The sequence below is a fragment of the Oryza sativa genome, chromosome 11 (assembly GCF_034140825.1).
Source record: "Oryza sativa Japonica Group chromosome 11, ASM3414082v1".
Lineage (NCBI taxonomy): Eukaryota > Viridiplantae > Streptophyta > Magnoliopsida > Poales > Poaceae > Oryza > Oryza sativa.
Genome location: NC_089045.1, coordinates 31,021,705 through 31,042,778, shown reverse-complemented (window position 1 = coordinate 31,042,778; position 21,074 = coordinate 31,021,705). Strand labels below are relative to the sequence as shown.

The 21,074-nt window shown below is 43.0% G+C and overlaps 2 protein-coding genes and 1 long non-coding RNA gene across 6 annotated transcripts; 1 reads left to right on the top strand and 2 right to left on the bottom strand.

Annotated features, from left to right (window-relative positions):
- Positions 1-3,840: 3,840 nt before the first annotated feature.
- LOC136351254 (uncharacterized) lies at positions 3,841-15,594 on the top strand. Of its 4 annotated transcripts, none has more exons than XR_010737480.1 (7): positions 3,841-4,552; positions 4,750-4,816; positions 7,477-7,766; positions 7,840-11,747; positions 11,945-12,011; positions 14,672-14,964; positions 15,035-15,594. It is a non-coding gene; the product is annotated as an uncharacterized lncRNA (long non-coding RNA). The 4 variants fall into 4 exon arrangements; XR_010737481.1 differs by having other exon boundaries at positions 7,477-7,769; positions 14,672-14,961; XR_010737479.1 differs by having other exon boundaries at positions 7,477-7,769.
- On the bottom strand, positions 5,292-8,051 carry LOC9269875 (laccase-22-like). The gene is made up of 6 exons (XM_015761310.3): positions 7,878-8,051; positions 7,583-7,734; positions 7,045-7,289; positions 6,829-6,960; positions 5,777-6,703; positions 5,292-5,693 (listed from the first exon to the last, which is right to left on the bottom strand). Exons 1-6 carry the CDS (start codon positions 8,049-8,051, stop codon positions 5,563-5,565), a joined length of 1,761 nt encoding a protein of 586 aa, XP_015616796.2. The 3' UTR covers positions 5,292-5,562.
- Positions 12,487-14,929, bottom strand: LOC136353932 (laccase-22-like). Its single transcript, XM_066305314.1, has 5 exons — positions 14,778-14,929; positions 14,240-14,484; positions 14,024-14,155; positions 12,972-13,898; positions 12,487-12,888 (listed from the first exon to the last, which is right to left on the bottom strand). The coding sequence occupies exons 1-5, from the start codon at positions 14,921-14,923 to the stop codon at positions 12,758-12,760; spliced, it is 1,581 nt and encodes a 526-aa protein (XP_066161411.1). The 5' UTR covers positions 14,924-14,929; the 3' UTR covers positions 12,487-12,757.
- Positions 15,595-21,074: the final 5,480 nt, after the last annotated feature.

Genomic DNA, 21,074 nt, shown 5'->3' with positions numbered 1-21,074 from the left:
CTGATTTTGTGTTGCCTGTCGGGCCATCAACGCCGTCCTTAGGAATCCATATCTGCTAATGCTCACCTCCTTCCCTGTCGACACCATCTGGATCTGACCGTGGAGGTTCGGGCACTCTGTTGCCAACCACCTTCCACTAATGCAGCCCTAGCCACCGATGTCACCGTTGTGCTCATGAAGATTGCTGCTACCAGCTAAAGATAAGATCGGATTGCCTGCATATTTGGTGTCGAGACCATCAACACCACCAACATCTTGGAGGTCCCATGGGGGTGCGGCATCCATGATGGTTATGTCCTCATTGGATTGGCTTCAATGGATAGGGTGGCAATATCTGGATGAATGATTGTTTATAGCTCACTTACTCTCCGATATTATCATCCAAATTGGTTTGGCGTCAGTCGTCAATGAAGGTATGTGAGAAATTTGGTCAGCACAATGATCAACCATGGATTTATTTCCTTTTCAGCAAGAGTAAGCCGTTAGGAAGAAACAATTTTTGTGAAGATTCTCACAAATCATTGATGGAAATTGTCTTTTTTCAAGTAGTTTTATTGTCCTTAATCAAGCTGTGATTTGTAATTCGCGATCATTCGTCATGTAATCTCACAGCAATAATTGTTATAGCTACTTTACGGAATGGATTTTATTATTAAAAAATATAATACATGGGAATTGAAGTAAAGGATGGAATGAATTTTATTACAGCTTCTGTGATAGTTTTGATGGAGATTAGAAGTCATGGAACCATGATCCATGAGTGCATGACTATGACCCATCATCATTCAGTTGGATGTAGGCATGCTGCCTCATCTACTCGAGTTTGGCTAAGGACCACCAGTCAGCCTCCGTTTCTTCAACCACGCCAGTCGACCATCACGGCATCACTACTACGAGGCCATTGCCATTCAATTCCAAACATATGAGTAGTTGCAGCTGCAGATTTGCAGGCTTGAGTTCTCAAAAAAGAAGAAGAAGAAGAAGAAGATTTGCAGGCTTGCAGCTTGGCAATCACATTTAGGGTGTATTTAGTTCACACCAAAATTAGAAGTTTGGTTAAAATTGAAACAATGTGACGAAAACGTTGAAAGTTTATGTGTATACGAAAGTTTTGATGTGATGGAAAAGTTGGAAGTTTGAAGAAAAAGTTTGGAACTAAACTCAGCCTTACTACTACATCCATCCGAATAAATGCCCCCATGCAGAGCAAGCAGGTGGCAGTTGTTCTCTAGTGTTTGTATAGTGCTAGAGCAAGTTTAATTTATCTTTAAGTAATTATTATATTAGAGTATATGAAAGTAGAGGATAAATATATTGGAACTAGATAAAGTAGAGAACAGTTGCATTGCGATTTGATAAAAGAGATAGTATTTTTTTTGTTGGTATGTATAGGATGTGTGAAAAATAACTTAGCAGAAATTCATGTATCTCAAAGAGATAGTATGAAAATTCATGCATTTCATGAATTTGGGACGGAGGTTGTATGAAATATTTTGTAAAATTCATGTATTTCAAAGGAGGTTGGATGAAATAACTTCGAAGAAATGTACAATTACAAGAGACCAAGGAATAAAGCTATGATGTACAACTTTATAGAAAATTTCCTTGGTAGTATAGTTCATCTCATAGAAATTTTTTATAGAAAACGTTATATTACAATGGCTTTACTCCTAAGGCCTTAAAAAAATTTGTGTACATAATTTATGAACAGTGCTATATGTACTTTAAAAAGTTCATACAAATAAAGTTTTCAACCATTTAATTTAATTAGTAGGGATTTATATAAAATAAAGACCGAATGACAGGTGCTACATCAACCTTTGTAGAAACATTTATAGGAAAAGGTTTTGTGTATAACTTTTCCCAACATGTAAAATCATTCTAAAAGTTTTTCCTTCAACCTAATGAGGCCTAATCATTTTGTAGGTGAAGCCCAAGCCCAACGTGCGACGGGCCTGTTTGGGAGGCCTACGATCCAATCTCGGAGCATTCCCAGGCGACCGAGCCGGCGGCGACGGCGGCGGCGGCGGCGTCGGTGTCGTCTTGCCCCCAGACGCCCAACACCTCGACTGCTCCAGGGCGCTTCGTCCTCAACGACGGCGCCTTTGCACTTCTTCTCCACCTTCCTCCTCCAGGTCCGTCTTGTTTCTGCCTTTACTGGTCATCCTCTCAGATCAAGATTCGTCCTTAGCTAAGTATTGAAATTTCGCCTTAATTTGGTGTGCGATTATTTCCTCCTAAGATTAGATTAGATTGTGACATGACTTGTGCCTTCCACTCCTGTCATCCTCTTAGATTAGATTGATTTAGTATTTTCGTTCATAATTCGGGATAGTTTCCTCGATCTGTAAATATTTTAATTGATTTGTCTGCAATGTTGTGAAAATCTTGCTGAATGCATGGAATCTTCATGCAAAATACTAAGATATTGATGTGGCAACTTGCCATCCCTAGACCAACTAGTCGACTAGCCGGCCACCTTTGTGAACAATGGTTGGTAATACGATTTAACTGTCTTCTATTATTGGGGACAAATAAAATACCTTTCTTCTCTAGCTATGGGTTTCCCTGAACTTGAGTATCTAGTAGTCTACGCATCTTACACCACCAACACCGCTCTAGAGTGTTTCATGATATACAGCAATAAGCTCTACGGTTTCCGCTTTTGTATCACTTGACAGATGCTGCTTGGTAATGTTGGGGAAATCTGAAAGTAGGCTGCTGTGATTTGCATGAGACTGTCCTGATTTGCAGAAGCCCGGAATTGACAAGTAACTTTAGCACTGCTTTAGTGAGGTACAGAATTCATACCTCCCAGAATGGAGGTTGTTGATTCAGAAAATGGTAGTCAAAATACAGTAGAGTGTCAAGCTCAAATACTTGCACATTACTGCCTTTCTGGTACGAGGTTTGATAAGATCGTCCAGAAAATGTTGTTTCTCTGCATCCATAAACGCCAGCCAGGTCACTTCTGGAGGCTCATACTGGCCGTTGCCGACGTTTTATATAAAGAAGGTGTCCCATTTTAAGGAGTAAAAGGTACCAAACCTTACCGTGCCCAGTTAATTAGGGAAAACTGAGTGAAAATCAAACCTAAAACAACACATCAATAACTAACCTAACCTAAGCTACCACGATGGAGCCCAACATGAGGCATCAGCACCGAGCTTGCCATAGAGACGACACAGTAGCCCACACGTGTTATCGTTGCCAAGCTTGCCACCCAAGCGACGCAACAGCTCCGACTTCACTGCGATGTTACCCGAACGCCAAAATGAACAAACCGATTCGACACCAACGAAGGACATCAGCCCAAGCTACCAAGGAGCCACTTCTACACACACAGCTAGCACCAACAACCCTATATAGAGATTGCAGTGCGCCATTGTTCTACTCGGCAATAACCAAAAATGATGGTCACCTGCCGCAGAGCAAGACACAAAACCAACGACGAAGGCCTCGTCAAACTCTCTAGGCCTATAGAGCTTCGGAGCCGTTGCAGGAGTCCACCAATGGTCACCGTTGCACGCGGAAGGTTCTTGGTGCTAGGAGGGCTCAACGCCATAATAACGCCTCCAAGAAGCGGAACGGTACCTAATGGTGTCGTTGTCGTCAAGATGGCCCATGGCCTAGCAAGGCTTTCGCCAACGATTCCCAATCAAAGCCCCAAACAACCATCATGCACAATGAAACGACCGTCACTGGACCACCGCGCCAACCCTTCAACGTCCAAGCCCAATCCACCACCCCGCAGCTCAACCTGGCTCGCACCGCCATCCCCACGACCAAAACTGAAGCACTTGGGCCATAGAAGGGGATGAGCCCTGTGGAGAAGAGGATGCTTGGCCGGCAATAGAGAACAAACTCTCCACCTTCTAACCGCTTCCTTGCTTGCTGCCATAAGCCGCTGAGGTCACCACGGGCGGCCGACCACCACCGCTGCCGACCCATGTCGCCGTTCGCGGCCGCCCGGCTGACCATGCATGACCCTCGTCGGCCTCCTCGCGTAGGTCACTGCTGGCCTCCTTGCACCGTGGGCCACAGCCTCACGCCGCGTCAGTCGTGCCTCGCCAGCAATGGCCATGCATCGCTCCAGCTAGATCCATGTGCCGCCGGCCGCTGCCTTGCACACCACCGTCCGCCACCTCACACGCCGTCAGTTGCGTGGCCTCCAACACCTGCCGACGAGCCGTTGTTGTCGCCGGCTCTGACCAGATCTGGCAGGAGACACCAGATCCGGCCACGCGCCACCGGTCGCTAGAGCCCACTCCCAAAGTGCCACCGGCTCTCCCTCTTTGCCTCCCGGTGCTGCGGCGGCTGTCCCCGAGGCCATGGGATCAGGCCTCAGACCTCCGGGGGGAGAGGGAAGGCCCCGCTGCCGCTGTCCTTGCAGTTACATGGTTTTCCGGCGGCTTGCTCAGGCGGCGGTGAGGTGGAGAAGGGAGGAGGTGGTGGGTGGCAGCAGGGGAGGGAGACATCGCCCATGTCGCCCAATCCTAGAGCGACGCAGGGGCGCAAATGGATGGTCTCTCCTCTGTGCTCTTCTTCCCAGGTTAAATGTTCTTTTCCTGCTTTGTGCAGTATGAAAATCTGAACAGTTTTCCTCAAAAAGAAAAGGAGAAAATTTGAACATATTTTGGTATGACATCATATTACAGTATTTTTCTGTTGCAAGTGTTCATGTACCAGCTTGTTTCAGCGTGATTTTTCTTGTCAAATGCTAAACAATTATTTCTTGGATACTGACAGCATATCTCAATAATTCAGTTGCTGGGGAGTACCACATGCATCAGATGCCGTGTTGGCACATTGTAAGGTATATTCAATGCCTGTTCCTAACATTTACCAATTCATTAGTGACTACTTTGGTATTATGGCTAGTACGTGATTACTATTTGTGTTGGACATAATACTACAAGTTAGAAGATAATAGATATCCATCACTTGTTTCTTGGAAGGTTTTTCTAAGAAAATCTAGAAACTAGGGCTGCTTAATATAGGGGTCGTGTGGAGGCTCAAGCTGGGTCAAGCCTGGCCCGAGAGGCATGGCGAGGCTGGCCTGGTATTTTTTGGATTGAGCTGTCGGTGAACAGGTTTACAGTAACTTAAAGTACTAAGCTGGATCTAGTACTAAATAGACTATACAGGGGTGGGTCCAGCCAGAGAAGATAGGGAGTACTGGATAGGTGTTAGAAAGGAGGAGATAGCGGCGACATATTTCTAAAATTTGGTGACTGAGATACTTTAAGGCGGATTCATCTTTCTCTAATTCTCAACAAACATTCAATTCATGAGGCATGCCAACATATACATTTTCATTAATTGAAAAAGGGGGAACAAGTTGGTCATGGCAAGAGCTAATTACAACCTGAATGCCCTGTATGCACTATCTTTGGTAAACAAGCCCAAAAAAATCAAAAAGGAGAAAAAAATGTGTGGCAAGAGTCAAGTAGTAGCACATGGTAGAAATCACCGTTGATTCTTTCCGTACATCGGACCAAAGCCAATTACCCTTCTTGTAATAGGCTCCTCTCCGTGGGGGCAGTTTTGAATCCCATGTTGTTAACACTGCGGAAGATCTTTGGGTGGTGGAATCAGAGTCTCACTAGGTCTCTTTCCATTATCCACCACAAAGGCCATCTTGAGTCCCCATGATGTGTGCACCTCGAAATGACAATGCATAAACCAAACACCTGCAATATAACAGCTCAATCAATGTGTCTGGAAACAGAAGGGGTTATTTATCTTAAAAAAACATAGGTTTTAAAATCAATACCTGGGTTGTCTGACCTAAATCTGATTGCCGTCCAACCACCAGTAGGAACTCCAATGGTGTTCCTCTCGATGGGGTCGATGAGGTTGAATGTAGAAGGGGAGGTCCTGGGGTTGTAGTTCCCGACCCCTTTCCCAACCACAAAAAAATTAAAGCCATGTAAATGGATTGGGTGGCTTTCTGGTGATATGATTCCCGTATCCTGGAGTACAACCTGCACTGAAGCATTGTATGGCAGCCTGTAAACCCTGGTTCCATTCATGGTTTGAAGGTTTTTGGGACCACTTCCTGTATAGTTGAACTTGTGCAGTGGGGTTGCTGGGAAGTCTTCTGTGAACACTCCTGGAATGTTGTAATAGTGGGCTTGAAGAATTGGGGTTGATGGCATGATGAACGTCACGTTGTTGATTGTGCCCACCACCCTTGTCCCATTGATGCAGCTTGGACATGGATTGACACCTACGCCAACGGTAAGGAGAAGGGAGTGGTCTACTGTCTGTGGCACATTGGCTGGGTACTCCTTGGAATTGAGACTATGGAGTGAATCAGTAAATTTTGATACGATATGGGTGGCATTTTGTGGTGGTGGCTTGACGAGAGTGAGGGATGCCATGCTTGACGAGACTGTGTTGGCGTAGTGCAAAGTAGCGGTGCCTGTTTTGTTGTCAACCTGCACGGGCGCATCCATGAAGGGGGAGACTGAGAGAAGGTAACGGCCAGCGCCTTGGTTAGCTCTAACAAGGACGTTGGTGGTCTGGCCTGGAGTGATGAGCAGGGTATCGGTCTTAAATGGCTTGGTATAGACTGCATCAACCTCAACCACAGTTAATTCGTGCCCAGCAACCTTGAAAAATAGGTCATCATTCAGTGCAGCGTTGATGATCCGGAGCATGTATGTTTTGCCATTTTCGACGCTGAGCTTGAACCCATCTGTGCATTGTATTGCAAGCATACATCAGGAAATCGTTAGGTCTTTGGCTCAGTTGTAGGACTAGCACATAGTTAGCCATAACATGCACTGTCTGTCTCGTGTTCATGTAGAGTAAGAGTATTACCTTGTGAAGAAGCACACTCAGACAGCGGACCAGGATGACCATTGATGGTGTGTGAATCAGAAATATTGGGTCCCACTCCTAGCTGCATGGCCTGGTTAATTACAGTTTCTGTGTCCTCTTTCCACCATTCTCCTGCATGCAGCACTTGATAAATTAAGTGCTGGATGCATCAAGATGTAGAGAAGCAGCTATATATATGTGTGTGTATATATATACCTAACACGATAACAGCCTCCTTGTGAGGTGCAGGGAAGGGGTAGGGCACGCCAAGCTTTGGAAGGATGACGATAGCACCATGGACGGTAGCCCTTAGCCAATTGATGTGAGCATGCCAGAGGAGTGTGCCTCGTTGCCCTGTTATAGTGAAATTATAGAGAAAGCTGCTTCCTGGCTGTATTGGGCACTGTGTTATGTAAGCTGGCCCATCGTACCACCCTGTCCGGATCTGCCTTACCCCGTGCCTGATTAGTATGACATGCTTGTTTATCAAGTTATTCACCAAGTGTATTTTTGTTGCATAAATGGGAACAATAACTAGCACATTTCTGTTTTCTGTTCAACAGAGAGGATCTAATGCAAGCTATACATACTTTTTACCTTTTAACTAACACAGCATGATATTCTCCTTTTCTTTTTGGGTACTTACAGAGAGCAAAGGAGCCTTGAGGTGGTGATTCAAATTGTGGTGCAAATTACACGTGGAGTTGAAGCATATGCATGGAGTAGCCATGGGCTAGCTAGCTAAGCTGCTTACCAGTGGATGGTAACATTGTGAGCTACATGATTGACGACCTTGACTAGGACATTATCGCCTTCTCTTGCATACAGGGTTGGCCCCGGGAACTTGCCATTGACAGTGAGGATAGGCTTGGTTGAGCAAAGCCGTGTCATGTTCCGCATGACCACCTGCACAAGACACAGAAAAGACAGACAAAACCGTGGTAATAAACCATCTTGCCATTTCTGCTGCAACCTGTATATGTATGTGACAATTGCGATGCATGCTTGCAGTTATCATGCGGCAAAGTTTGATGACGATATATCCTCACATTGAACTTGTAATGCCGGGTGATGGCGTGGGCGCTGAGAGCCTGAAGCAGGAAGCAGGCGGCCATGAGGAGCAGGGAGAGCCGGCGTGACTCCGGCAGGACGGCCATGTTTGCTGCGTGACCAGCGGCAGGGGAAGGAGAACTAAGAGCTGGTGAGAGTGCAGTGCAGTGCATGGAAATACGGAGGTAACGAATGCTTATAATGGCGCACTGGCTAGATAGGAGGGAATGGGCGGTGTTGGGTTTTTAGCTGCCATGTCGTTTTAAAATTTAGGTGGGGAAGCCTTGCTTAACAAGGCTAGGAACCTTCTGATTCATTTACTTTCACGACCATTCGCCTAAATTTTACCAGCCCAATCCCAGCTGCTGCTGCTTCTGTACATGCCTGATAGTGCATTCCTTCAGTACCACATAAAGCTACCTACCCGATTACTCCACTATGCTGCCGCACCCAGTTTCTGGCTGTTCATACTTGGTGAAACCTTCACTTAATTAGCTATACATACACTCTTGTTTGATGCATACTCGTACAAATTAATATTCTTGCTGCGTTCATATATATATATGTCCGTCCTTTTCTATAGGTTGGCTGGCACTGGCAGGCTGATTCTAATAGAATTTGCAGAAATATATATGCACTTACAACCGACATCCATCTGGGGTTTGGTTCCGAGTGCTTGTCCTCGATCACTTAACAAAACAACCACTTGCCCAAGCGATCACTTAACAAAACAGCTACTTGCCCATGCAGTTGCCTTATATCAGTTTATCTATCAATAATCCGGCATGTTCCTCCCATCAGACTGAAGAGTACTCCATGTTCCGTCTACTAGTCATGTAGACATTCTCCATCGTGTCCCTGTCTGTCAGTCATATGTACAATTGCAGCAACCACACCTATAAAACGCTTGGCCTACACAATAGGAACTATAATGATGACAAGTTCCTAGTACAACTGTACAAGGGTCCACAAAATAGCATCTAAATTACATTTTCCCTTAAAGATAGTATCCTAGTCAAATATTTACATATAACGAATATGACAAATGAGCTAACCGATCCTAAATGGTTAGTGGCAATTGCAAAATCTTATACCAGTGCATGTCTATGCGTTGGCTTGCTCATAGCCCACAGTATAAATATGCGTCGGTTTATCATAAATATTTGGCTTTTATGACAACATTCGCTCAAACATTTAAAATTGCTTGCTCATAGCCCACAGTATAAATATCCGTCGGTTTATCATAAATATTTGGATTTTATGACAACATTCGCTCAAACATTTAAAATTTCAACCTAATAATTTCTCAAATGCTTAGTTTTGAAATATAAGAAACAGTGGTAGCTCAACATTCAGCTGAATATTAGATTTTATAAACTTATTCTACTACTATAAAATTGATGCTCAAAAAATTAAAAAGTTTGGTCGAATCTTATCCCAAATGCTAGATATTTATGACTTGAGAGAGTAAAATTAAAGACTCGATGGTATTTTCAGTTGCATGTTTTATTTACCCTTTTATTTAACACAAATCCTCAATAGGATCTACATAGTGTGATCTATCTAATTAACGGTCAGATCATTCTAATTAATATAGTAAACATAGATCTAGCTATTTCTTAGAGTGCTCACCTGTACAGTTTTGTTATTAGATGTTGGCGTTTGGAAGAGCTTGTGCACACGATTAATAGTGGGGACTTAATTGGAATGGGACTTTAGATAATATAATTAATTTTGACCTTTGCTTAAGAAAAAAGTTGTAACTAATTATTATAGAAGTTGCATGGCAAACGATTGCGAATTATAAAATTACAACTTAAGTAAAAATAAAAAACTACTTAGAGTACCATCTTAAAATAAAGATTATTTCCATATAGAGTGGTGAGAATATGCATAACCATTGTTTTTTCCCAATACCTTGCAAGTTATATTGTCTTCCGCAAATCGAAAACGGAATCACTGAAATCAACTGTAGATCATTTTGTCCATTGAATTTCTCACACATCATCACCGGTGACTAACGTCAAACCAAAATAGAAGATAACGTCGAAGGGTAATTGAGCAGTGAATCAATCATTCGCCAAGATCTTACCACCGTCATAGCCATTGAAGCTAATCCAACACAAAGGACACCCACCAGCAATAGAACCTCCAATGCGACGCCTCTAAAATGGTCATGCCATCTATGATATCATCATTGCTATTCCGTACAATTTGAACTAGGTTTTCACCTAGAGTCTTTCACCCAAAGAGTCTACCCCTAAACACGATGAGAGGAAGGGAGCGTCAGTGACATCGCCTCAAGGAATGTGTGGTGCTCACAGGCATCACCGGTGTGGGTGCTCCCAGCATTTAGGGCCTCAGTTGTATATGGTGTGGGTGCTCCCAGCATTTAGGGCCTCAGTTGTATATCCACGACGATCTAAACTTTGACCTCCTCAGCATTATTAATCATCTCATCCTTTTCAGTTTTTCTCCTCGTAGAAATGGGCAATACTTTAGTTAATTCAATCTATTGGACGATGTAATGAGTTGGGTACTTGGGTGTCTGGAGGGAGTTCAATCACGATGGTGTAAGTGGTGCGTGCGCTTCAGCCACCTGAATATTGATGGGACCTTTTTCATTTTTCTTGAACCATTTAGAGTAACAATTGGACCATATCACCATAAGCATTAGTTAGATGCGCTGATCAAAGTCCGTCAGATTCATCATGCATTGGATTAGATTAGATTAGATGGTATATTGCCATTGCAACCTTTCCCTTTGCATGTAGTTGAGGGGTGCCTGTCTAAGGTAGCTAAGGAGGAGAATAAGATCGATGTTGATGCAGCCAGCTTCGCACAAGCATATATTTGCAAGACAATTCGGATTGATTCAAAGCCAAGCTAGCTAAGCTAACCCATGTCCACCTAGCTTGGCTAAAATGGCTTCTACAATATGCACCAAGAAATTAAGCCAACACCACCCATCTCTATATCCATTTGCCTTTTATTACACATTCGCTAATCAGTGTTCAATGTGTTTTCTTAATAATAGATATTAAACCTGTCCTTAATTTGCTTCAACAAAATCTATAACCACTATAATGTAGAGGCCGAAATGACATCCAATATACTCCTTAGAAAATGTACTACTTCAGATGGCGGCGGTCCGCGCTAACACATGGACATCACATTGTGTGCTTCTTCAGCATTGGCATGTGGGTTTGCACGCAACTAATTCGTAGCATGCACACTTCGGAGAGACCCCATCAGGATGCACGCATGCCGATTTATCCTAGGCTCGACAGGCTAGTTAGGACATCATCCAATATTGCAGGGACTAGTGATGACAAAGAATAGTGGGTTGGAAAGGTAAAATACAATATAGGATAAAAGAAAAGGTAAAACTAGAATGATTCTTGATATATTCATTTTGGCTCAATTGAATTACCCATGATCTTTATAAAGGGGTTAATCTTGTGTAAACAAAACCTTTTCATATTATATTAGGTTTAGAGATGTATTAGAACTCGAGAAAATCCTAGACCTTAAGAAAAGGAATATGAAAAAGAACAAATTATACATAGACTTTGGGACTCATTATCCCAAAGTGCCACCGGCTCTCCCTCTTTGCCTCCCGGTGCTGCGGCGGCTGTCCCCGAGGCCATGGGATCAGGCCTCAGACCTCCGGGGGGAGAGGGAAGGCCCCGCTGCCGCTGTCCTTGCAGTTACATGGTTTTCCGGCGGCTTGCTCAGGCGGCGGTGAGGTGGAGAAGGGAGGAGGTGGTGGGTGGCAGCAGGGGAGGGAGACATCGCCCATGTCGCCCAATCCTAGAGCGACGCAGGGGCGCAAATGGATGGTCTCTCCTCTGTGCTCTTCTTCCCAGGTTAAATGTTCTTTTCCTGCTTTGTGCAGTATGAAAATCTGAACAGTTTTCCTCAAAAAGAAAAGGAGAAAATTTGAACATATTTTGGTATGACATCATATTACAGTATTTTTCTGTTGCAAGTGTTCATGTACCAGCTTGTTTCAGCGTGATTTTTCTTGTCAAATGCTAAACAATTATTTCTTGGATACTGACAGCATATCTCAATAATTCAGTTGCTGGGGAGTACCACATGCATCAGATGCCGTGTTGGCACATTGTAAGGTATATTCAATGCCTGTTCCTAACATTTACCAATTCATTAGTGACTACTTTGGTATTATGGCTAGTACGTGATTACTATTTGTGTTGGACATAATACTACAAGTTAGAAGATAATAGATATCCATCACTTGTTTCTTGGAAGGTTTTTCTAAGAAAATCTAGAAACTAGGGCTGCTTAATATAGGGGTCGTGTGGAGGCTCAAGCTGGGTCAAGCCTGGCCCGAGAGGCATGGCGAGGCTGGCCTGGTATTTTTTGGATTGAGCTGTCGGTGAACAGGTTTACAGTAACTTAAAGTACTAAGCTGGATCTAGTACTAAATAGACTATACAGGGGTGGGTCCAGCCAGAGAAGATAGGGAGTACTGGATAGGTGTTAGAAAGGAGGAGATAGCGGCGACATATTTCTAAAATTTGGTGACTGAGATACTTTAAGGCGGATTCATCTTTCTCTAATTCTCAACAAACATTCAATTCATGAGGCATGCCAACATATACATTTTCATTAATTGAAAAAGGGGGAACAAGTTGGTCATGGCAAGAGCTAATTACAACCTGAATGCCCTGTATGCACTATCTTTGGTAAACAAGCCCAAAAAAATCAAAAAGGAGAAAAAAATGTGTGGCAAGAGTCAAGTAGTAGCACATGGTAGAAATCACCGTTGATTCTTTCCGTACATCGGACCAAAGCCAATTACCCTTCTTGTAATAGGCTCCTCTCCGTGGGGGCAGTTTTGAATCCCATGTTGTTAACACTGCGGAAGATCTTTGGGTGGTGGAATCAGAGTCTCACTAGGTCTCTTTCCATTATCCACCACAAAGGCCATCTTGAGTCCCCATGATGTGTGCACCTCGAAATGACAATGCATAAACCAAACACCTGCAATATAACAGCTCAATCAATGTGTCTGGAAACAGAAGGGGTTATTTATCTTAAAAAAACATAGGTTTTAAAATCAATACCTGGGTTGTCTGACCTAAATCTGATTGCCGTCCAACCACCAGTAGGAACTCCAATGGTGTTCCTCTCGATGGGGTCGATGAGGTTGAATGTAGAAGGGGAGGTCCTGGGGTTGTAGTTCCCGACCCCTTTCCCAACCACAAAAAAATTAAAGCCATGTAAATGGATTGGGTGGCTTTCTGGTGATATGATTCCCGTATCCTGGAGTACAACCTGCACTGAAGCATTGTATGGCAGCCTGTAAACCCTGGTTCCATTCATGGTTTGAAGGTTTTTGGGACCACTTCCTGTATAGTTGAACTTGTGCAGTGGGGTTGCTGGGAAGTCTTCTGTGAACACTCCTGGAATGTTGTAATAGTGGGCTTGAAGAATTGGGGTTGATGGCATGATGAACGTCACGTTGTTGATTGTGCCCACCACCCTTGTCCCATTGATGCAGCTTGGACATGGATTGACACCTACGCCAACGGTAAGGAGAAGGGAGTGGTCTACTGTCTGTGGCACATTGGCTGGGTACTCCTTGGAATTGAGACTATGGAGTGAATCAGTAAATTTTGATACGATATGGGTGGCATTTTGTGGTGGTGGCTTGACGAGAGTGAGGGATGCCATGCTTGACGAGACTGTGTTGGCGTAGTGCAAAGTAGCGGTGCCTGTTTTGTTGTCAACCTGCACGGGCGCATCCATGAAGGGGGAGACTGAGAGAAGGTAACGGCCAGCGCCTTGGTTAGCTCTAACAAGGACGTTGGTGGTCTGGCCTGGAGTGATGAGCAGGGTATCGGTCTTAAATGGCTTGGTATAGACTGCATCAACCTCAACCACAGTTAATTCGTGCCCAGCAACCTTGAAAAATAGGTCATCATTCAGTGCAGCGTTGATGATCCGGAGCATGTATGTTTTGCCATTTTCGACGCTGAGCTTGAACCCATCTGTGCATTGTATTGCAAGCATACATCAGGAAATCGTTAGGTCTTTGGCTCAGTTGTAGGACTAGCACATAGTTAGCCATAACATGCACTGTCTGTCTCGTGTTCATGTAGAGTAAGAGTATTACCTTGTGAAGAAGCACACTCAGACAGCGGACCAGGATGACCATTGATGGTGTGTGAATCAGAAATATTGGGTCCCACTCCTAGCTGCATGGCCTGGTTAATTACAGTTTCTGTGTCCTCTTTCCACCATTCTCCTGCATGCAGCACTTGATAAATTAAGTGCTGGATGCATCAAGATGTAGAGAAGCAGCTATATATATGTGTGTGTATATATATACCTAACACGATAACAGCCTCCTTGTGAGGTGCAGGGAAGGGGTAGGGCACGCCAAGCTTTGGAAGGATGACGATAGCACCATGGACGGTAGCCCTTAGCCAATTGATGTGAGCATGCCAGAGGAGTGTGCCTCGTTGCCCTGTTATAGTGAAATTATAGAGAAAGCTGCTTCCTGGCTGTATTGGGCACTGTGTTATGTAAGCTGGCCCATCGTACCACCCTGTCCGGATCTGCCTTACCCCGTGCCTGATTAGTATGACATGCTTGTTTATCAAGTTATTCACCAAGTGTATTTTTGTTGCATAAATGGGAACAATAACTAGCACATTTCTGTTTTCTGTTCAACAGAGAGGATCTAATGCAAGCTATACATACTTTTTACCTTTTAACTAACACAGCATGATATTCTCCTTTTCTTTTTGGGTACTTACAGAGAGCAAAGGAGCCTTGAGGTGGTGATTCAAATTGTGGTGCAAATTACACGTGGAGTTGAAGCATATGCATGGAGTAGCCATGGGCTAGCTAGCTAAGCTGCTTACCAGTGGATGGTAACATTGTGAGCTACATGATTGACGACCTTGACTAGGACATTATCGCCTTCTCTTGCATACAGGGTTGGCCCCGGGAACTTGCCATTGACAGTGAGGATAGGCTTGGTTGAGCAAAGCCGTGTCATGTTCCGCATGACCACCTGCACAAGACACAGAAAAGACAGACAAAACCGTGGTAATAAACCATCTTGCCATTTCTGCTGCAACCTGTATATGTATGTGACAATTGCGATGCATGCTTGCAGTTATCATGCGGCAAAGTTTGATGACGATATATCCTCACATTGAACTTGTAATGCCGGGTGATGGCGTGGGCGCTGAGAGCCTGAAGCAGGAAGCAGGCGGCCATGAGGAGCAGGGAGAGCCGGCGTGACTCCGGCAGGACGGCCATGTTTGCTGCGTGACCAGCGGCAGGGGAAGGAGAACTAAGAGCTGGTGAGAGTGCAGTGCAGTGCATGGAAATACGGAGGTAACGAATGCTTATAATGGCGCACTGGCTAGATAGGAGGGAATGGGCGGTGTTGGGTTTTTAGCTGCCATGTCGTTTTAAAATTTAGGTGGGGAAGCCTTGCTTAACAAGGCTAGGAACCTTCTGATTCATTTACTTTCACGACCATTCGCCTAAATTTTACCAGCCCAATCCCAGCTGCTGCTGCTTCTGTACATGCCTGATAGTGCATTCCTTCAGTACCACATAAAGCTACCTACCCGATTACTCCACTATGCTGCCGCACCCAGTTTCTGGCTGTTCATACTTGGTGAAACCTTCACTTAATTAGCTATACATACACTCTTGTTTGATGCATACTCGTACAAATTAATATTCTTGCTGCGTTCATATATATATATGTCCGTCCTTTTCTATAGGTTGGCTGGCACTGGCAGGCTGATTCTAATAGAATTTGCAGAAATATATATGCACTTACAACCGACATCCATCTGGGGTTTGGTTCCGAGTGCTTGTCCTCGATCACTTAACAAAACAACCACTTGCCCAAGCGATCACTTAACAAAACAGCTACTTGCCCATGCAGTTGCCTTATATCAGTTTATCTATCAATAATCCGGCATGTTCCTCCCATCAGACTGAAGAGTACTCCATGTTCCGTCTACTAGTCATGTAGACATTCTCCATCGTGTCCCTGTCTGTCAGTCATATGTACAATTGCAGCAACCACACCTATAAAACGCTTGGCCTACACAATAGGAACTATAATGATGACAAGTTCCTAGTACAACTGTACAAGGGTCCACAAAATAGCATCTAAATTACATTTTCCCTTAAAGATAGTATCCTAGTCAAATATTTACATATAACGAATATGACAAATGAGCTAACCGATCCTAAATGGTTAGTGGCAATTGCAAAATCTTATACCAGTGCATGTCTATGCGTTGGCTTGCTCATAGCCCACAGTATAAATATGCGTCGGTTTATCATAAATATTTGGCTTTTATGACAACATTCGCTCAAACATTTAAAATTGCTTGCTCATAGCCCACAGTATAAATATCCGTCGGTTTATCATAAATATTTGGATTTTATGACAACATTCGCTCAAACATTTAAAATTTCAACCTAATAATTTCTCAAATGCTTAGTTTTGAAATATAAGAAACAGTGGTAGCTCAACATTCAGCTGAATATTAGATTTTATAAACTTATTCTACTACTATAAAATTGATGCTCAAAAAATTAAAAAGTTTGGTCGAATCTTATCCCAAATGCTAGATATTTATGACTTGAGAGAGTAAAATTAAAGACTCGATGGTATTTTCAGTTGCATGTTTTATTTACCCTTTTATTTAACACAAATCCTCAATAGGATCTACATAGTGTGATCTATCTAATTAACGGTCAGATCATTCTAATTAATATAGTAAACATAGATCTAGCTATTTCTTAGAGTGCTCACCTGTACAGTTTTGTTATTAGATGTTGGCGTTTGGAAGAGCTTGTGCACACGATTAATAGTGGGGACTTAATTGGAATGGGACTTTAGATAATATAATTAATTTTGACCTTTGCTTAAGAAAAAAGTTGTAACTAATTATTATAGAAGTTGCATGGCAAACGATTGCGAATTATAAAATTACAACTTAAGTAAAAATAAAAAACTACTTAGAGTACCATCTTAAAATAAAGATTATTTCCATATAGAGTGGTGAGAATATGCATAACCATTGTTTTTTCCCAATACCTTGCAAGTTATATTGTCTTCCGCAAATCGAAAACGGAATCACTGAAATCAACTGTAGATCATTTTGTCCATTGAATTTCTCACACATCATCACCGGTGACTAACGTCAAACCAAAATAGAAGATAACGTCGAAGGGTAATTGAGCAGTGAATCAATCATTCGCCAAGATCTTACCACCGTCATAGCCATTGAAGCTAATCCAACACAAAGGACACCCACCAGCAATAGAACCTCCAATGCGACGCCTCTAAAATGGTCATGCCATCTATGATATCATCATTGCTATTCCGTACAATTTGAACTAGGTTTTCACCTAGAGTCTTTCACCCAAAGAGTCTACCCCTAAACACGATGAGAGGAAGGGAGCGTCAGTGACATCGCCTCAAGGAATGTGTGGTGCTCACAGGCATCACCGGTGTGGGTGCTCCCAGCATTTAGGGCCTCAGTTGTATATGGTGTGGGTGCTCCCAGCATTTAGGGCCTCAGTTGTATATCCACGACGATCTAAACTTTGACCTCCTCAGCATTATTAATCATCTCATCCTTTTCAGTTTTTCTCCTCGTAGAAATGGGCAATACTTTAGTTAATTCAATCTATTGGACGATGTAATGAGTTGGGTACTTGGGTGTCTGGAGGGAGTTCAATCACGATGGTGTAAGTGGTGCGTGCGCTTCAGCCACCTGAATATTGATGGGACCTTTTTCATTTTTCTTGAACCATTTAGAGTAACAATTGGACCATATCACCATAAGCATTAGTTAGATGCGCTGATCAAAGTCCGTCAGATTCATCATGCATTGGATTAGATTAGATTAGATGGTATATTGCCATTGCAACCTTTCCCTTTGCATGTAGTTGAGGGGTGCCTGTCTAAGGTAGCTAAGGAGGAGAATAAGATCGATGTTGATGCAGCCAGCTTCGCACAAGCATATATTTGCAAGACAATTCGGATTGATTCAAAGCCAAGCTAGCTAAGCTAACCCATGTCCACCTAGCTTGGCTAAAATGGCTTCTACAATATGCACCAAGAAATTAAGCCAACACCACCCATCTCTATATCCATTTGCCTTTTATTACACATTCGCTAATCAGTGTTCAATGTGTTTTCTTAATAATAGATATTAAACCTGTCCTTAATTTGCTTCAACAAAATCTATAACCACTATAATGTAGAGGCCGAAATGACATCCAATATACTCCTTAGAAAATGTACTACTTCAGATGGCGGCGGTCCGCGCTAACACATGGACATCACATTGTGTGCTTCTTCAGCATTGGCATGTGGGTTTGCACGCAACTAATTCGTAGCATGCACACTTCGGAGAGACCCCATCAGGATGCACGCATGCCGATTTATCCTAGGCTCGACAGGCTAGTTAGGACATCATCCAATATTGCAGGGACTAGTGATGACAAAGAATAGTGGGTTGGAAAGGTAAAATACAATATAGGATAAAAGAAAAGGTAAAACTAGAATGATTCTTGATATATTCATTTTGGCTCAATTGAATTACCCATGATCTTTATAAAGGGGTTAATCTTGTGTAAACAAAACCTTTTCATATTATATTAGGTTTAGAGATGTATTAGAACTCGAGAAAATCCTAGACCTTAAGAAAAGGAATATGAAAAAGAACAAATTATACATAGACAGTTGGACTCATAGTCTGTTGATAAGACTATTGACATATAGGTCAATATTTGATCAGACCGACTATTCTAACACCTCCAATCAGCTTTTTGCGTGAAGGCTCTTATCCCTATCTAAATTTAGCCTAAATTGGGTCCAATACCAAATTTAACTGTCAACATCTTACATTGTTTTCATAGTGCATAACATAGATAGATGACCTTGTTAGGTAAACTATAGTGGCAGTACCGCTTGGTACGACTTGTTTGGGACATGTGTAGGCGACATTGTTCATGCATACATACATACATACATGTGTAAAGGATTTTGCATACTTATAAAAGATTTCTTTTTTGGCTTCAATTTTTTTAGAACGGCCCCAAATAGGGCCCGCTAGGTCTAATTGTTTGGTAGCAACTAAGACTCAAACACACAATAGAGGAACGAATCTGAATAAGTTGCAGGCGCTATTGTGACTTGCAACTTAGGCAGTAGCAGTTCTCATCAAGGGATGCAAATCGGATTGTCCAGACAAACGAGTTGCATTGTTCTTTGTTCCATAGCAAAAACACTGTAGCATGGAACATTGATCATACTGTTACTGTAGCGCTAGATATGAACCGTTAATCATGGAAATGGATGGCTGAAATTATATGCAGTCCTTAAGTTGCAATTACAATTGTAAGTTTGTACCTGCAAACGATCTCAATCCTAGAAGAACATACAGTTTTGTGGATGGTCCATGAAACACCAACTGCTAGCCAAGGTGATGCAACATAAATTTTCCACACTTCCAAAGGGAGTGTTTTAGAGGAGAGGATTGGAGAAGAAACTTAAAACGAGCTGAACCATTAGTGTACGATTAATTGAGTATTAATTATTTCAAACTTGAAAATGGATTAATATGATTTTTTAAAGCAACTTTCATATATATGGAAAGGGGAACAAGGAGAAAAGGAGAAGAGGAGAAAGCGGCAGCGACAAGAAGGAGGCGGGGTAGAAGAGGAGTCTACCGACGACCAGATTTGGGAGCACCGTTGTTGGAGTCGCCGCAGATCCAAACCGATTTGCACTATAGCCGAGTTTGTCGTGTGAGGTCTCCGCCGCTCCGTTCACCTAGGGCTTGCTCGCTACCACCGAGGTCTTCGCGTCTATTGCGAGGCGCCTTGTCCAGGTTGTTAGCCGCACACTTTCACTTTGTCTTCGGGGTCGCTGACATGAGGTGCCGGCTGGTGGTGGAGGGAGAGTGGTGCCTGAGGCGTCAGCCGACGGTGGAGGGAGGGAGAGTGGCGCCGGCCGGTGGTGAGGGCTAGCAGCGAGGGAGAGGGGAATGGAGTGAATGAGATGGGAAGGGGTAACTTTATTTTTGTTACTGTTTTTGAGGTGTTTGGTGTAAATATTGTAGTTCCCTACAAATTATCAAAACATAAGGACTAAAATAGAAAATGATAAGAGCTGACATGCAAAATCAAAGACACAGCTTGAGCTACTTTGCATTGTGGGAGAGGGGGTGTGGTCTCAGTCTATGTGGCACATTCTCTCATCTAGAGACATGGTGTGTCCCGCATTGTGAATGGCCTTAGTATCATTGTTGTTGGTAGGTGCTGATAAAAGTATGAGCAACAAGAATTGTGCAGTAGCATTTCTCCTTGTCAGACGATCGGAGCCATCCATACTGACATACTCCAATTGTCGGTTCATCACCGTCACTTTGTGCAACCCACTGTTTGTTTAACAATGACTTGTTAACATTGTTGAGTCATGGGGGAAAAATGTGAGAAGCATATATCAGGTATCATGTGAGAGGCATTTAGGGCGTGTTTGGTTGCTGCCCTCGCCTGAGCGCTATCACTCAGGCAGGTCGATCTAGCCGCAGGTGACCGAAATCGAACGCCTGAGATCGACGCCTGAGTCAGGCGTGATTCCCAGGGTGGCATCCAAACACGCCCTTAATTTCGTGCACAAGTGTGTGTATACAAGCGGGAGATACCTAGTATATAATGTGACATTACCTAGTTTATGAATCTAGATATGAGCATGTCAGAATCATAGTAACACTAGCAATATTTTAGGTTAGGACGGAGGTAATTAATACTAGTACTTTTCTTTTCCTTGTAGATGCTTGCTTTCAGATTTTGTTCAATTGATAATTGGAGGCACCATTGCCTGGCTATGGGCAATTACCAATTTACTGGTAATGCAAGCATATGTACACTATACGATACGAGTACGACGAGTGGCTAAATGATGAAGCTCAACGGTACGTACGGTAGACAGCAACGCACATTAATTAGGTTAATGTACTACTACATCCATTCTAAAAATATAGCTATCTAGTATATAATGTGATATTATCTAGTACTATAAATATAGACATAGATAATGTCATATTCTATATTAGATAGCTATATTTTAGTATATTTTAGGACAGAGAAAGTACTAGCTAGTATAT

What these genes read in the sequence shown, in the direction of transcription:
- LOC9269875 (XM_015761310.3), bottom strand. Translation starts at nt 8,051, where the DNA reads ATGCACTGCACTGCACTCTCACCAGCTCTTAGTTCTCCTTCCCCTGCC. An exon ending in CACAATGTTACCATCCACTG is followed by an intron (nt 7,290 to 7,582) that starts GTAAGCAGCTTA and finishes CATACTAATCAG; the next exon opens with GCACGGGGTAAGGCAGATCC. An exon ending in GGAGGCTGTTATCGTGTTAG is followed by an intron (nt 6,961 to 7,044) that starts GTATATATATAC and finishes TGCTGCATGCAG; the next exon opens with GAGAATGGTGGAAAGAGGAC.
- LOC136353932 (XM_066305314.1), bottom strand. Translation starts at nt 14,923, where the DNA reads ATGCGGAACATGACACGGCTTTGCTCAACCAAGCCTATCCTCACTGTC. An exon ending in GGAGGCTGTTATCGTGTTAG is followed by an intron (nt 14,156 to 14,239) that starts GTATATATATAC and finishes TGCTGCATGCAG; the next exon opens with GAGAATGGTGGAAAGAGGAC. An exon ending in TGAGTGTGCTTCTTCACAAG is followed by an intron (nt 13,899 to 14,023) that starts GTAATACTCTTA and finishes TACAATGCACAG; the next exon opens with ATGGGTTCAAGCTCAGCGTC.